General features: G+C 32.1%; 1 protein-coding gene across 1 annotated transcript; it reads right to left on the bottom strand.

Annotated features, from left to right (window-relative positions):
- Positions 1-4,844: 4,844 nt before the first annotated feature.
- Positions 4,845-5,903, bottom strand: LOC111712515 (kelch-like protein 12). Its single transcript, XM_023487153.1, has one exon. The coding sequence runs from the start codon at positions 5,901-5,903 to the stop codon at positions 4,845-4,847; it is 1,059 nt and encodes a 352-aa protein (XP_023342921.1).
- Between the last annotated feature and the right edge of the window lie 11,392 nt (positions 5,904-17,295).

The following is a 17,295-nucleotide window of genomic DNA, read 5'->3' as shown; positions in this document are numbered from 1 at the left end:
GATCAATGGGACCTCGACACCATCATAGCCTAGTCGAGCTATTTCAGCGAGTCCTGTATAGGATTAAAATTAGATCAATGGGACCTCGACACCATCATAGCCTAGTCGAGCTATTTCAGCTAGTCCTGTATAGGATTAAAATTAGATCAATGGGACCTCGACACCATCATAGCCTAGTCGAGTTATTTCAGCTAGTCCTGTATAGGATTAAAATTAGATCATTGGGACCTCGACACCATCATAGCCTAGTCGAGCTATTTCAGCCAGTCCTGTAAAGGGTTAAAATTAGATCAATGGCACCTAGTATATTTTTCATTGAAAATTTATACTTTATTTTCAATTCCTACCTTGATTGGATTCATATAGTGAGAAGATATTGTCAATTTTCTAGGTTTAAAAATGTTAATTATATGTTTTCTTGCAATGTAAAACCATAATTGAAAATAATCAGTTTTCAAAATTTTAAACATGGATATCTAATGCACGCTTGATCAGACAAAGCTTTTATGGGAACCAATCGGTCATTGTCATCTTTGCATTTGTAATTAAGCCTGCACACAGTCCCTTTAAAAGCATGCTACCTTCGTCTGTATCCAAGAATGGACTTTCAGCACTTGCCCCGTCCGTCTCATGAAGTATACCCCAAAGAGTTCGGTAGACTCTTAACTTCATCCTAAATCTGGAATATTTAAGAATAAAAATATAAATTAATAATTTAAAAATATACCCGTCAGCTGCCTCAGAAAATATTGAAAATTCCTTTTTATTTAAATATATGACAAGTTACGTTTGAAACAATTAATTCAGTCAGATTGGAATCAAGTTTTAAAAAATGTCTTTTCCTTACACTCAAGTTTGCTAAACTTCATATCTATGCAACTTGATGGTGTTAACCGTTGATATTTTAAACTTAGTTTATTTGATGTTAGAGAATTCAAAATTTTGAAATATTTAAGGTCTACGACATTGGGTTGCACAGATATATATAATAAATCTAAGGATGCTCATCGTTTTGAGGCCCGTTTTTAAACATTTAAAGTTTTGAGGCCCGTTTTTAAACATTAAAGGTTTGTGGCCCGTTTTTAAACATTAAAGGTTTGAGGCCCGTTTTTAAACATCTAAAGGTTTAGGCCTGTTTTTAAAAATTAAAGGTTTGAGGCCCGTTTTTAAACATTTAAAGGTTTGAGGCCAGTTTTTAAACATTAAAGGTTTTGAGGCCTGTTTTTAAACATTAAAGGTTTGAGGCCCGTTTTAAACATTTAAAGGTTTGAGGCCCGTTTTAAACATTAAATGTTTGAGGCCTGTTTTTAAACATTAGAGGTTTTGAGGCCCGTTTTAAACATTTAAAGGTTTGAGGCCCGTTTTAAACATTAAAGGTTTGAGGCCCGTTTTTAAACATAAAAGGTTTGAGGCCCGTTTTTAAACATAAAAGGTTTAAGGCCCGTTTTTAAACATTAAATGTTTGAGGTCTGTTTTCAAACAATAAAGGTTTTAAGGCCCGTTTTTAAACAATAAAGGTTTAAAGGCCCGTGTACGTTTTTAAAAATTTTCAAAAATATTTCAAAATTTCATTCTATAAGTTTCTATTGTTTACATAAAGTAAAATTTTACTCTGATGAAAGATATTAACCCAAACGATTTTTCAAAACGGAAAACGGAAAACGCTATTATTACGTTGTAAAAAATCGTTTTGTTTCATACCTTTGATCAGAGTACACTTTCTTATATATCTATATATCAACAAATACTTAAAACTAAATTATACTCTGTATAGTGTATAGAACTAAAACTGGATCAATTTTTTAATTCTAACGATCTTAAAAACTATAGTGTTTAGAAGTAGCAGGATCGAACTGACAATTGATAGTATTATCATATTTGTTTGGGGTTGAGAGAGGGGGGAGGAGTATACAAGTTATAATATCACATGTGGATTAAGTATTTATTCTTTATACAGGGTGTCCCACGAAACATGACAGTTGGTGAATACTGAATAGTTTAAAATGTTTTCTTCAATAATTTGTTAAGCTGTTTGATATCAAAGGAAATAATAAGAATATTATAGTAAAACTTGATTTCAAAGTAAAGTATATTTGAGGAAAAGATGTTTTTAACGAACTCTCGAATGTTTCGTTGGACACCCTGTATATAAACTTGTTTTTTTGAAGTTTATATTGAATATTGTAGTTCAGAGGCTAAACATGTTGGTTGACATTGCGCTTAGCAACATCTCCGGAACTCGATATTTGTGGAGTACACTTTTGAACTAAATGATTTTAAAGGACTGTAAGCGTAATTTCAAGTGACCTTCCATGCACAGATGGCAATGCCCGATTGACAACGATTCCATTTAAAGCTTTGTCTGATCAAATATAAATTAGTTTCTGTTACTTCAAAATGTTTATTTAAATTTGCGGTTTTTCTGCGAAAATTATTTATGCATTCTTTGTTTATATAAGAAGCAATGGAAAAACTTACAAAAAGAATCACATATCAAGTCAGAAAAACGACGGTATCTTCCACATTTATGATCAGTTAAAGGTGTTAATGTTACTGTTGCATAGCGGATATTTGCATCTTTGCATGTAAGGTCCCTTAAAACTAAGCTTACGGTCCATAAAAGTAGAAGAAGTCCATTACAGGAGAAGGGGTCCATAAAAGGAGAAGGGGTCCATTATAGGAGAAGGGGTCAATAAAAGGAGAAGGGGTCCATGAAAGGTGAAGGGGGTCCATAAAAGGAGAAGGGGTCCATAAAAGGAGAATGGGGCCCATAAAAGGAGAAGGGGTCCATAAAAAGAGAAGAGGTCCATAAAAGGAGAAGGGTTACATAAAAGAAGAAGGGGTACATCAAAGGAGAAGGGGTCCATCAAAGGAGAAGGGGTCCATAAAAGGAGAAGGGGTCCATAAAAGGAGAAGGGGTCTATCAAAGGAGAAGGGGCCCATAAAAGGAGAAGGGGTCCATAAAAGGAGAAGGGGTCCATAAAAGGAGAAGGGGCCCATCAAAGGAGAAGGGGTACATAAAAGTAGAAGGGGTCCATCAAAGTAGAAGGGGTCCATAAAAGTAGAAGGGGTCCATCAAAGGAGAAGGGGTACATAAAAGTAGAAGGGGTCCATCAAAGGAGAAGGGGTCTATCAAAGGAGAAGGGTCCATAAAAGGAGAAGGGGTCCATAAAAGGAGAAGGGGTCCATAAAAGGAGAAGGGGTCCATCAAAGGAGAAGGGGGACCGAATATCTACCGATTTAGCGGGGGACAAATATATTTAAAGTTTAAAAGTTTTGCCAATTTATTCTAAAAAAATAAAAAAAATAAACGGGGTTTCACATCAGATAAACGTATAGTTTAAACTATTTATAATGGAATGTTTTCACCCAAAATGCATTGATTCGTATTATTTCTTCGGTTTATTCTTTTAATTTCACTCATTTGATACTTTACCTTCTTTTATATCTTACACATAGGGTTGTTAATTGTTTTTGAAAATGATCGTTTATTGTTTTGTTTTTCAATCGTTTTCAAAAACGATCGTTTCGTTTTCGGAAAAAAACGAACGTTTTCAAAAACGACCCACTCATTTTGAACTTTTAGAAAATGAATGACGATTGTTTTTTAAAACGATCGTCTTTATAAAAACGATTAGCGACCGTTTTTTATACGATTGTTTTTTTTTAAAACGATCGCTCTTGAAAAAATGATTGTTTTTGAAAAACAAAATTATTGACAATTTTTTTAACGATCGCTTACGAAACAACGAACTTTATAAAAACGGTATTTTTCATAAAAAAAATTACATGCAACTTTATTGAATGTCGTCTTATATGTAGTTAAACAGTTGTTGGGGAGCTAAAACTTCTTGACATTTTCTTAAAAACTACTCAATGATTAGTACACTTGCCCTTCAGGTCAGTTTCCTCTCTTCGTTAATGATAGTTAACGAAACGACGAGTTTTAAAAAAACGATCATTTTGAAAAACGATCGTTTTTAAAAACTTTGAGCTTTTAACACATAAACATATAAACAAAGAGAAATTGGCCAATTAGCTGCTTCTCTTTGTTTACACGTAAACCTGGAATTTGAAGAATGCTTGTCAGGGATCCTCATAGCAAACTATTAGTAAAGTTGTCTTTATTGCATTAATATAATTGCTGCCCATTGTAGATTCTCAAGAATGTCATCTTTTTTATTCAATAAATCTATTTTCAGCATTTGGTCTGACTGCAGTCCCTGAAAGCTGGGTGATTGAGATTTCCAAAAAAAAATAATTAATGACCTACTCTGCTGAGTTATGATTTATCTCTTTTTCTCTTTGGATACAACCTCCTAATAAATTTATGATCAATCTAATGAAGATTTTTAGAACAAGCTAATCATCTGCATTATCAAAAACAGAATAATCTAAATATCGTAAATGTTTTTTATCATGGGCATAACAACCCCTTTTTAATGAATATAAAAAAGATGTTTGAAATTTGTTTACATGCTTTGAAACATATGTACCTTCCTACAAACTGGGACGGGTAAAAAATACTAATAAATTCCAAAATAGTATACTACTAAAACATATGAAAGCAAATAACTAATATTCTAGAGATGCATCATGGCACCAATTAAAAAAGCAGAAATAACAAGTTGCAAAATGTCGTGCATGGTCTTAACTCTTCCATGAAACATGTAAAAATATCAATTTTATTAAAAAAAAAAAACATATTTAGACATTTTCTGGTCTAATCATCGTCAATAACTTGCAAGCAACCAGGATAGGGCTTAAACAGACAATATCATAAAACTAGCATTACAAAATCAACAACTATAGGGTTCTCATCCTCAACTCAAGCTGATCCATGTTTAGTTTGATGGAACTACAACAGATCTACCGTAATGAAAACGTTTACTGAGATTAGTATTATCTTCTATCCAGTTGATTCCATCAAATTCCTCCATTGATATTTGAGAAGCCTCAGAATTTCCTCCGCCGAATACCTTGAGTTTACCATTAAACACATGCATATCATGACCCCATCGCACCCTTTTCATATTATTAGCTTTTCTCCATTGTTTAGCTAGTATATTGTACACCTCTACACTAGACAAACCACTTAGATATATTCCACCGCTAACATAGACTTCATTATTGTAAACAGCACACCCAGAATTTGACATAGCTAACTCCATGCTTGGAAGGGTCTCGATTTGATTTCCATTTATGTCATACTTTTCCATTGCTGATATATAAGATGTATTGTAACCTCCAATCACCAAAACTTCAGTGGAGCTTATTGCTACACTACAATGTGAATATCTTCCGTAAGTCAGATTATTGGCCAGGGTAGTCCAAGTATCACCGTCAAACCGTTCGATAGTATTGAACTTATTTCCATTCCAAACCCCACCCATAATCATAATATAATCTCCAACAGTTGTCATACTTGCATGATATCTTCGTTGATTTACACATTTTGTCAGTAATTCCCAGTTACCCCCAACATTTGAGAAGCATTGAACAGTGCTAGGGTTATATATGTAAATAATTCCATTCAGCAATGCAACACCTCCTCGTGTGAAAGAACCTAATTCGGTTGGCACTGGCAGAGGGAACTCAAATGGGTAAGATTGTGCAGTGTTTATTCCCTGTCCAATAAGAAACACTGTCTCATTTTTATCTGGTTCATATCCAAGGCAAGCATCTGCTTTTAGGAACACAAGCATTGATTCTTCCTCTTGTATATCCTCCATGAACTTTATATTTGCCAATACACAGCTGTTGGATTCTTTGTCAAAATGGAAAGAATTGCAGAGTTCAATGCTATTATGGCATTTGAGAGAACAGACCATGCTGTTGTATTCTTTGCTCTCAGCAACTATACTTTTCCCAAGTTGACGTTGAGACCTTCCAATTCTGTTCATACTTTATACCCTCAGTCCTTAACATAATCAAGATTTATGAATAGGGTTTTTTAAAAAAAATCTAATAAATTCCTAATGTGCATTAAGAACCATATAAAACTTTCGGACCTAAAGGGTATTTCTTTGCCAGACTAAACTACAAATAAAATACTATCTAGATTTGTTGAACTATTTCTGTTGCTTTTATAGCGTAGATTAATTCACATTCTCCAAAGAATGTCAAAAAATTTCCAATTTTTCTTATTTGCTACATTGGCTTTTGGCTTACCCAGCCACCCTCTTTACTTATCTTATTTTTAAAGCTTTATCAGTGAAGCTTTTTGGCTCTTAAGAAAATTATTTTAAATATAAATACGCATATTGCAAAGGATGGGGTATACCGTACAAGTTACAACAAGAATAAAAAACAGCATGCAAATTTAAATATTGTAACAGTTATTGAAAATTTTATTTATTTTTTAATGTTCAATGGGACCAATACAAATGTGGAAAAGGAAAACAGCATTTTATAAATGTGTGTTATGAGCTGGTAAAGAGATTGTTTTCCAGTATTTGCTTGAAAATCAACTAATTAAGTGAGATGGATCTGTTATGAGCTGGTAAAGAGATTGTTTTCCAGTATTTGCTTGAAAATCAACTAATTAAGTGAGATGGATCTGTTATGAGCTGGTAAAGAGATTGTTTTCCAGTATTTCCTTGAAAATCAACTAATTAAGTGAGATGCATCTGTTATAAGCTGGTAAAGAGATTGTTTTCCAGTATTTCCTTGAAAATCAACTAATCAAGTGAGATGGATCTGTTATGAGCTGGCAAAGTTTTGCTTGAATAAGTGATATGATATGAATCTATTAAGCGTCTCTACACTGCAGAACATCATCATCTGTCATTGGACTTTTAAAATCATAAATTGAGTTTAACAGGCATCTTTCTTTTCCACACTTTTTCGGGCCCACTGTACTATTAGCTATTTATTTCACCAGTAGTCATACAATTTAGAAGTTTAAAATTTTCCATATAATTGTTTTAAAATACCTTTCTGCCGGGGTTAAAGCTATTGTAAGAGACAATAGTAGTGTTAGCTGTAAGACAGACATTGTGAAACTGCTACCAGTCAACTGTAACTTGTAACTTATAACTTATTACTCATAACCTACACTATTAAACTGACATCTTTATTAATAGTTCAAAGATAATGAACCATATTTCCAACATATAATCATTTTATTTTATTTTTCAAAACTATCCGGAAAACCTAAGGAGAACATTTTTTTTGGTTGCTTTATGTAAAATACATATTAAAAATATGTTTTGCGAGCTAATCTACTCGCTCAAACCAATCCTAGTGTATCTAACCTTGCCATGATCTGCTACAGGGGATCTCTCCTCGATAGTAACAGTGCTCTGGGTAATGAAGAAACGGGTTCAATCTGTAATAGATTGCCCAAGTTAATTTTATTTTAGAAACTTACGAAATATGATGAAAAATTGATTAAATGGAAGAATATACAAGTTCATTAATACGAGGATAAAAACATTTTAAAGCTCATCATACAAAAAGATGCGATAATCTTCAAGAACAGTTTAATTTAAATAATTTGAAAAGGGAACATGGGACACAGGGGGGGGGGCAGGGAGAAAAGGGGGGGTTGACAAGTGAGGACATGAGTCAGAAGGGGAATAAGGGGCAGAGGGGGGGGGCAAGGAGGGACAGGGGACAGAGGGAGACAAGAGACAGAGGTGAAATGGAATTACATGGGACACAGGGGGGACAAGGGGCAGGGAGGGAAAAATGAGGGACAGGGGACAAAGGGGGAGGACAAAGGGGGGACAAGGAATACAGGGGACATAGGGCGAACAAGGGACACAGGGGAATGGGGCAGGGACTGAGGTTGGGATGATTACTGCACAATGAGGAAAGGGAACAGAGGGGGGTCACACATGCATGAGAACGAAGGAAGAATGGGGACAAAGAAGGCAAAATCGTGTTCGAGGAAATGGTCTCAAAAAATTTTAAATCAAAACTTGAGATTCAAAACGGTTTTTTTATTTCTAGCGCTTCATGTGGCATATTTAAAGATTTATTTTTAAAACTGATGACCTATAAATAAAGCTTTAGCAATATTTTCACCGTATGAACATATACAGAGGTCAATATTTTCAATAGAGGTGATTACAAAGTGAGGAGCGCGCATGCCGCAAAACTTGTTTGAGTAGTTTTGATTACAAATTGAGGACTTCTGCACTCCCCCCCTCCTCAAGCAACCAAAATAACCTATGACGCCAAAGGAAACTGTACAGTGCTTACATAATAGTCTGATAAATCTTCATAGGCGGTTTTAAGGGGTGGGGGAGTTGGCAGTACATTACCCCCCTGAATGTAATTAGGGGGGTGTACCCCCCTCTGGTTTTTACAAAGTCATTTCTCGTTTAAACTGTATTATTTATTTATGTATGTAAATAAATAATAAAGTTTATTTGAAAATGACCAAATTGTAAAACTAAAATATATTTATATTAAGGGTGAAAGATTTTTCACAAATTTGAGAGGAATTATTTCAAGTAGTAAATACTGATGTACTTTTTAATTCTAAGAAACATTTACAAAAGGCATTTTTCGCTAAAATCAAAATTGACAATCGCAAATGGTAATTTGTGATAAAAAAGACTGGTAAGAGTGTTTTTTTTCTTCTTAAGATATGTTGTTTATACTAAATTAGAGCTGAAAACTGGGGAATTTTGTGATTTCCCTATTTTTTCCACTTTAATGCTCCTAGATCGTATTTTTTACAAACTGTTTGTAGCTGTGCAAGATTAGGCTTTGCAAGGCGGATTTCTTTATACCCATATCGACATTTTTTGAAAAAAATATTATATCACTTGTTTAACCGGTTTTTCGGTCACAAATAGCCATTTACGATGGTCAGTTCTGTAATATGCCGCCATTGTTTTTTATGTTAAATGTAATATCAATTTTCAGTAATAGTCTTTTCTTCTTTTATTATTAAAGTTTTATTAAAAGCTGCGCTGCTACAATTCTAGCTTTTAAAGTTCTTTAATTAATTTGCTACAAAACTGGGTTTTTTTAGGTGTGATATTTTTTACTAGAAATGAAGCTTTAATATATCTTATATAATCAGAAAGAATCCAAATTTTAGAGTGATGTAAATTTGAATGTTTTAGGCTAAAAAGTCCATATGTTGTAATTCTGAAACTTTTCCCAAAAACTGTCTTTGTAAAGACAATAGCAACGCAAAGCTTAAGCAATGCGGAGAGCTTAAAAACTTTGATTTTTCGCTAGTATTCCCAGGATATGTTTCTAGAGATTTGATTTGTAATACTGTTAACATTCCTTTTTACAACACTCCCAAAGATGGACAATTTCTGACTATAGACTCTATAAGTAAAAACTATATTAAATGACTTACTGTTATCTGTCAGAATATATTTCACAAAGGTAGACAATATACAAAGAGTGACAATATACAAAGTTTACAAAGCTTATATACTAAAAATCACAAGGGTTGCACTTGCGCACAAATATATAAAGGATAACATACTATAGATAATGAAATTCCTTGACATACATGGTTTCAATGGATAAATAAACGATTGTACATCAAATATTGGTCTGTTATTGGTCGATACAAATAGTTTCATGATTCTATTGGATGTTTTAGAAAAAAAACTGATAAAGGATGGGTCTGGCGCGCAGCCTAGTTTACTAAGTTGAACTTTAGATAGAAAGTAGGTTACAAAGATATAGACGTCTGGGTCTGGGAGTATGTTGAAATGCATGATACAACCCAAACTGTATTTTTCGTTGCTATGCCAAGACAGTAATTTAAACATCTAGAGATCAGGATGTAAAAGTTTGAAGGTGTTTAACAATTTTTTAGAGAAACATACATTTTAGTTTATCTATATGTGACAAAAAATGTCACAAAATCCCCCCCTTCTTTGAAACTATGGTACAAAAATTTAACAAACAAAGCCAAAGATTACATTCCTAGAAGTAAAAAAATTTCAAGATTTTACTTGCAAATCTAATTAGAGAAGAAAACATCCATTCCAAATATACTTCGCAAACAAAAAATTTTCCCTTATTGTTTTTTTTACCCCAACTCATCGAAAGCTATATCAAGGTTTGGTTGAGATGGTTGAGAAGAGCTGCGAGTAGACTTCTTGTGTTGTTGGTCTTATTATCTGTTGTTGTATTCTCCAGAAGTTTGTTTGATGGACTTTGTAGGAACTGTCTTCAAATCTTGCGTGTAGCGTAGAGACTTGACTGACTTATCGTTACTCTCCATTAAGCCCAATTATCTTTGGTTGGAGAACTTCTTGGATTCACTTCTCAGCTAGGTATCTTGTTATTCTTTCTCTTGTTATTATCATTTACTTGAATAATAGCTAATAAGTCAATTTTAAAACAGGGACAAACATATGGTTTTAATTATTTATTTTATAAGAAAAACCCGATAACTGCTTGCTAATGTTATTCAAACTCCAACGGATTTACAAACTTAAAACTTTTCTGACTCCCATTTATACAATGCCTTAACACAATCCCCAAGTAAATTCATTTTAAAAGTAAAATTAAAATTAGAAATTGAAAAGACAACCAAATATTGTTCCTCCCTTTTTAACGTTAACACCTCTCACTTCTTTAATGGCAACGATATACAATATTATTTTAAATTGTAGGTGAAAATTGAAAAAATATTTGTGGGCAAAGACCAACTTTTACATTGTTTGTTTGTGGGCAAAAGACCAATGTTTATAATGTAAAAATTATTTAAGGGCAACAGACCAATTTTTACAATGTTTGTTTGTAGGCAAAAGACCATTGTTTACAATGTTTTGAGAGGACTGTGGAGTGTATGGTAGGGTGTATACAAGATGTTTGTAGAGTGTGGAGAAAAGATGGTAGAACTGATATATGCCTAGATTATACAAGCAATTAGTGTCTCCCCCCCCTCTTTTTTATATTAATTCCAATGGTTATTTGTTTAATATTTTCTATTTGATATTTCTGTTTGATATTATGTTTGATTATTTAATAAAACAATTATACCCTTATAATTAAACAAGAATTGTAGAATAACTTATCTAAATTGTGTATAGGGTTTCTACTGTAGGAGCTCTGTGTTGGAAACCGGAGCATAAATCCACTCTATTAATCCCAGCTCTGTACTGAGAAGACCGGAGAATAAATCCACACTATTAATCCCAGCTCTGTACTGAGAAGACCGTAGCATATATCCATCTATCAGTCCTAGCTTTTCATTTTTTCATATTTTCTGCTTATTATTTTTTCTTTGTAAAAAAAAAGAATAGGTCCTTTCGAACCAAAGCAACCCATCTTTTTGGGAAAAATGAATTTTTCACGTGTTACACAAATCCTAAACAGGCAAGAGATTAATTGCCCCCCCCCCCTTGGTTCATTGAATCCAATGAATCCAATATACGAATTTTTAGTGTATTTAGTATAAAGCTTATTATTAAACTTGTATACTATATATATATTTATTAAATATATTTGACATCATTAGCTCTATTAATTGTTAAAAGATAATCAAGCATAATTAATTAGATATACTGCCATTGCTTTTATGTTAAATGTAATATCAATTTTCAGTAATAGTCTTTTCTTCTTTTATTATTAAAGTTTTATTAAAAGCTGCGCCTAAGCCTAACATCATCAGCTTTATTAATTGTTAAAAGATAATCAAGCATAATTAATTAGATATACTGCCATTGCTTTTTATGTTAAATGTAATATCAATTTTCAGTAATAGTCTTTTCTTCTTTTATTATTAAAGTTTTATTAAAAGCTGCGCCTAAGCCTAACATCATTATCTTTATTAATTGTTAAAAGATAATCAAGCATAATTTATTTCAATACATTATTTGTCATTGTTTATCATGTAGTAATAGTCTTTCTCTTATGATAAATGCTAAAGTTATTAATTATTGGAAAAACCTTAAAGAAAACTTTTCTATGAATCTAACATCATTATCTTTATTAATAGTTCTAAGATAATCAAGCATAATCTATTTGGTTATATTGTCATTGTTTATTATGTTTAATGTATTGTTAATTTTCAATAATAGTCTTTATTATTAAAGATCATAGTTATTAATCAATTACGAAATCTTTTACTGCCTGAGGGCAACACTTTTTTATTTAGCTATAATATCATGATGATAATTAAACGCAAGCTTATCGTAACATAATCTGCTTATTATGTTTAATGAGTTATACATTTTTAATATTGGTCTTTCTTTAATATTAAATATCTTATATTTGTTTATCAATGAAGAAATTAGCCAAAGGGTCCATCATGGACCCTTTGGTAGGTGATGGACCCTTTGGTAGGGTTTGCAACGTAATAGATTATTCACTTACGTGAAATTTCGTGCAGTTACGCAAAATAATTTTCATTTTGTGTAATTTCCAGGATTAAGCGTGATTGGCAAAACTTCAATTTCGCGAAATTACAACATAATTTTGCGTAATTTCTACAAGGTAATTTTGTAATAATTACACAAAATTAGCGGAAATTTGATTTTGCGAAATTACGCCGTAATTTTGCGTAATTCTACAAGGTAATTTGGCGAAATTTTCTTATAGTTAATAATTTATTAATTAATAATTATTTACCAAACTTCAATTTGAAAGTATTTAAATTAACCAATCAGATTGGACAAGGTTGTAGGCTGTAGCTCACATAGCCTTACACATATTTTCCCGCTATATTCATTACTGAGAATTAATATGTACTTTACTAATTACGGAATGGTTTCCAGTGGAATTATAAACCCCCAGGAAGGATTTCTGAAACCCTCCAGTGGAATTATAAACCCCCTGGAAGGATATCTGAATCCCTCCAGTGGAATTATAATTCCCTAGAAAGGATAGCTGAATCTCTCCAGTGTAATTATAAACCCCCTGGAATGATATCTGAATCCCTCCAGTGGAATTATAAACCCCATGGATAGATATTTTAATCCCTCCAGTGGAATTATAAACCCCCTGGATAGATATCTGAACCCTCCACTGGGATTTAAACACCCTAGGAAGGATATCTGAATCCCTCCAGTGGAATTATAATTCCCTAGAAAGGATAGCTGAATCCCTCCAGTGGAATTATAAACCCCAAGGAAGGATACCTGCACCCTCCAGTGGAATTATAAACCTACTAGAAAGATATCTGAACCCTCCAGTGGAATAATAAACCTACTAGAAAGATATCTGAACACTCCAGTGGAATTATAAACCTACTAGAAATATATCTGAACCCTCCAGTGGATTTTAAATCCCCATGCGTAAAGTTTTAAATTGAAAAAAAGTGACTTTTAAAACCCCTCCAGTGAAAATGAAATCCTTCCATGGTCTCCAATAGAATCGAAATCTCACTACGAACTTCTTTGAGCCTAAATTTTGCAAAAAGAAATATTATGCTTAGGGTAGGGGGGAGGGAGTGTCTGGTCGTTTCAAAAAATCTAAAACAGTAAACAACTTTTTTATTAATTAAGCTACAGATCTTGAAAAACAATTGAAAAAAGAAAAAGATTTATGTGTGCCACATGTTAATATTTGTTTAAAGGAAAAATAAGTTTTTTCAAAATGTCAGCATCATGCACATGTTTTATATGTTGTATATATGTTATATTATGTACATGTTTTATATATATTATGCACATGTTTTATATATATATCCACACGTTTTATATATATTATGTACATGTTTAATATATATTTTGCACATGTTTTATATATATATTATGCACATGTTTAGTATACATTATGTACATGTCTTATATATATTATGCACATGTTTTATATATATTATGCACATGTTTTATATATATTATGCACATGTTTTATATATATTATGCACATGTTTAATATATATCATTCATATACACACTTAAACACTAAATTTCGCAATCAGGAATTAGAAAACAAAATTAAAGTAACATGACTAAATTCTATAGTAAATTAACTTTTCATGTGAGGTTAGCATATAAACTCATATTTTCTGATCCCTTTTCAACCTGATGGTGTAAACTTTTTATATGTCATTTGATTCTAACAGAATTTATATAGTTTGCAACATCTAAGTTCTACGACATCGGGTTGCAAAGATACAGGGATTAGACATATTCGAAGAGTTTGAGGGAATTATTCGTATCCTTTGAATTAAAATAACCAGTTTTGATGGTAAACTAAAATACAGTTTTTATGTAACTTGTAGTCATTATATAGAAAACCAATCACAAATCAAGATAAAATGACTTTTTTCAATCATAAAATCAAAGTAAAATGACTATTTGCAGTCACAAAATCAAGATAAAATGACTTTTTTCAATCACAAAATCAAGATAAAATGACTATTTATAATTACCACATCAAGCTTAAATGACTATTTTTAATCACAAAATCAAGCAAATGACTTTTTTCAATCACAAAATCAAGATAATATGACTATTTTAATCACAAATCAAGATAAAATGACTATTTTCAATAATAAAATCAAGATAAAAGGACTATTTGTAGTCACAAAAATACGAAAATNTCATAAATAGTAAAGTTTTAGTCTAATTTATTTCTAAAAACTAGTGTGAACTAGCAGTCTCCCCTAGGGCTGGGCACGTTTAAAAATGTTTTAAAATGTTCGAAAATATTTTAATCCATTCATTATAGTCTTAAAATTTGGTGATGGTGATGGACCAAACCTTTGAAGAGTAAAAAATGTAAATATTAGTTCTACATTTATTTCGGTCTGGGTTGACCCTCTTCAGTTCTAACGATATAATAAACATCAAAATCGATTTTTAAAAAGATAAAAAAAAATTGTTAAAAACCGCAAGAAAATAAACAAACTAATAAGATTATTCAAAATAAAAATTTTAGCCGTCAAATGGACATTTAAGGGAACCGAACTTAGATTATGAGATGGAAAAAAGGATAATTTGTAAATATTCTCTTCAAATTTTTTTTTTTAAGATGACAATTATTATTCCTTGAGATTGTTTCTGTCACAAAGATTAAAAACAAACTGTTTAGATGTATGTGTATAGTAGTGTTGGTGCCGTGATGTTATCGATCTCAAATTTTTCACCGTTAATGATTAAATGGCTTTCGTACAATTGAGTTGTACTTTTCATTAAAGATGTTTGGGATAAAATACAGAACATAATTCTTACAGGCTGAAGAAAAGTTATATTCTTCCGATATTTATTTTTAAAAACCCTGTTCACTTCATTTATAACGATGTTCGGTAACGAAGTTTTCCGTTAAATGTTCGTTAACAGAAAGATGCCCAGTCTTTTTTTTGTCCCTCTCACACTTAGGGTTCTGTCTAAACATTCTGTTTTATGTTTAAAGAACCTAATGTAAACATTGGCCCCACACAACTATGATGACGTCAATTATTACGTTTCGTCATGTTAGAAGTTTGTTTTAGATAAACATATACTGCTTATTCATTAATAATAACGCATCCAAGTGTCCAGGACCCCACCCTGATCGTTTGATAATCGTTTTGTTTTCAATAAAACTTCCAAGATGTTAGAACTGTATTCTATTAAAGATTGATCTAATTAAATTTTGCATTAACGGGTTTTGCATATATTTTCTGTCAGGGTAAAAGCTAAAAAAAAACAATTGTGTAGAATAAACAAGTAAACCAATTGTGTAGAATAAACAAGTTCAAAAACATAATTGCTTTTCAAACACTAAGCCAAATGTTGACACTGAAAAAAAGGGAAATAACGAGATAACTTAACAATCCTTTCCCTTGATTTGAATGTTAGGTACTTTCCCAAAGTTTTTTTTCTCAAACGGAAACTTCCCAAGGGTATTTTCCCAAGTGAAACTTCCCAACTATGCAACTTCTCAACTATGCCCCTATCCAATCGTAGCCGCAGCGCTTGGCCCCAAATGCAGCCTGTGGCACCGCTGATTAAGACCTAACCTAACCTTTGAGAAGCTGTCGCTTGTGAAATTACACATTTGGAAAGTTGCACCTTGGGAAATTGTACTTTGAAATTCAACTTGATTCAACACGTTCTGTTAAGAAGGAGTTCAGGAAAAATCTGGCAAACCACACTGATTTAATTCAGCTACGCATCATAATGCCAGCACCATGTGAGCGGGTGCATACTGACTGGAACTACACATAGTAGTGGCATTCCTATTCATGATCCAACCAGAGCTACATGCACATAGCACCAATACTACTCAGCATAGTAATGCGATGCACCATATGATCAGAACTATACTCCGTCGCAAATTTCTCACAATATTATCATTTTCATAAATCTTAAATTGGCAACAATTTAGCATGACTTCCATAAATGAAACAGTGTCTGAGAATCTATTTTTATGAAATGCCGTCTTATATATATACTGTGAAAGAATGGCCATTATATACTTCCAAGACCAAACTATTGATTTTAAATCTGAGTATTCAGTGTATATAAATGTTTAAATTGTTTTCTTGAAATAAGGTAGGAATACAAAACTAATTAATAAAGTATATATTAATTCTTTAATTCACTTTGTAGAAAGTACGCAAAATTATGGAATAATATTGCGAAATTGAAGTTTAGCTAATTACGCGTAATTATAACAAAATTTTGCGAAATTATACTTTGAGGATATCACGCAAAATTACGGCGTAATTCCGTGAAATCATTACAACATTTCGGGAAATTATTTTTTTTAAATTTCTTTTTCATCCTAAAAAATTATTATGATCTAAATTTATATTTGATAATATAATTGTAAAGAATTAAGTTTTTAAATTTGTAATTATATAAACCCTATCTCTGCTGGGGTACATGAAAACCAGGATATGGAGGGGAGGGGGGGGGGCAATTTGACCCACCCCCTCTAAATCCCATGTTTGATGTCCAAATATGACAAATGATACATTATTGGAAAGCTCTTGTGCTCTCCTTTTAGAATCTGCATAAAAATTTGCAAATTTGCAAAAATCGAATTTTTTATCGCAAAATCCATTTATATAGTAAAAATGTTTGCAAAAAAAATTTGTCCAAAAAATGAAAAATTACACATTTTTGAAAAGCCCTTGACCATGCCATTTCAAATATGAAAAAATTTTTGCAAAATTTTAAATAACCTGATTTTTAATCAAGAAAAACTAAAAATGTGCAAATTTCCTTTGACAGGTTGTTTGCAAAAAATTTGCAAATTTTTTTCTCGCAAAACTTGTGCAATTCATATCCTTATGTCAAAGGCTTTCCAAAAAGCTAAATTTTATCAAAATCTGACAAGTGGAAGTGGGTCAAAACAAAGATTTAGTTTGTTACAGGAAAAAGCAGTCATTCAGGCAGTGTGCCTGAGGACTCAGGCAGTTAGTAT

The sequence above is a fragment of the Eurytemora carolleeae genome, unplaced genomic scaffold (genome assembly GCF_000591075.1).
Source record: "Eurytemora carolleeae unplaced genomic scaffold, Eaff_2.0 scaffold1282, whole genome shotgun sequence".
NCBI lineage: Eukaryota > Metazoa > Arthropoda > Copepoda > Calanoida > Temoridae > Eurytemora > Eurytemora carolleeae.
Note: the sequence above shows the minus strand (reverse complement) of the source record. Positions and strands in the feature narration are given on the sequence as shown.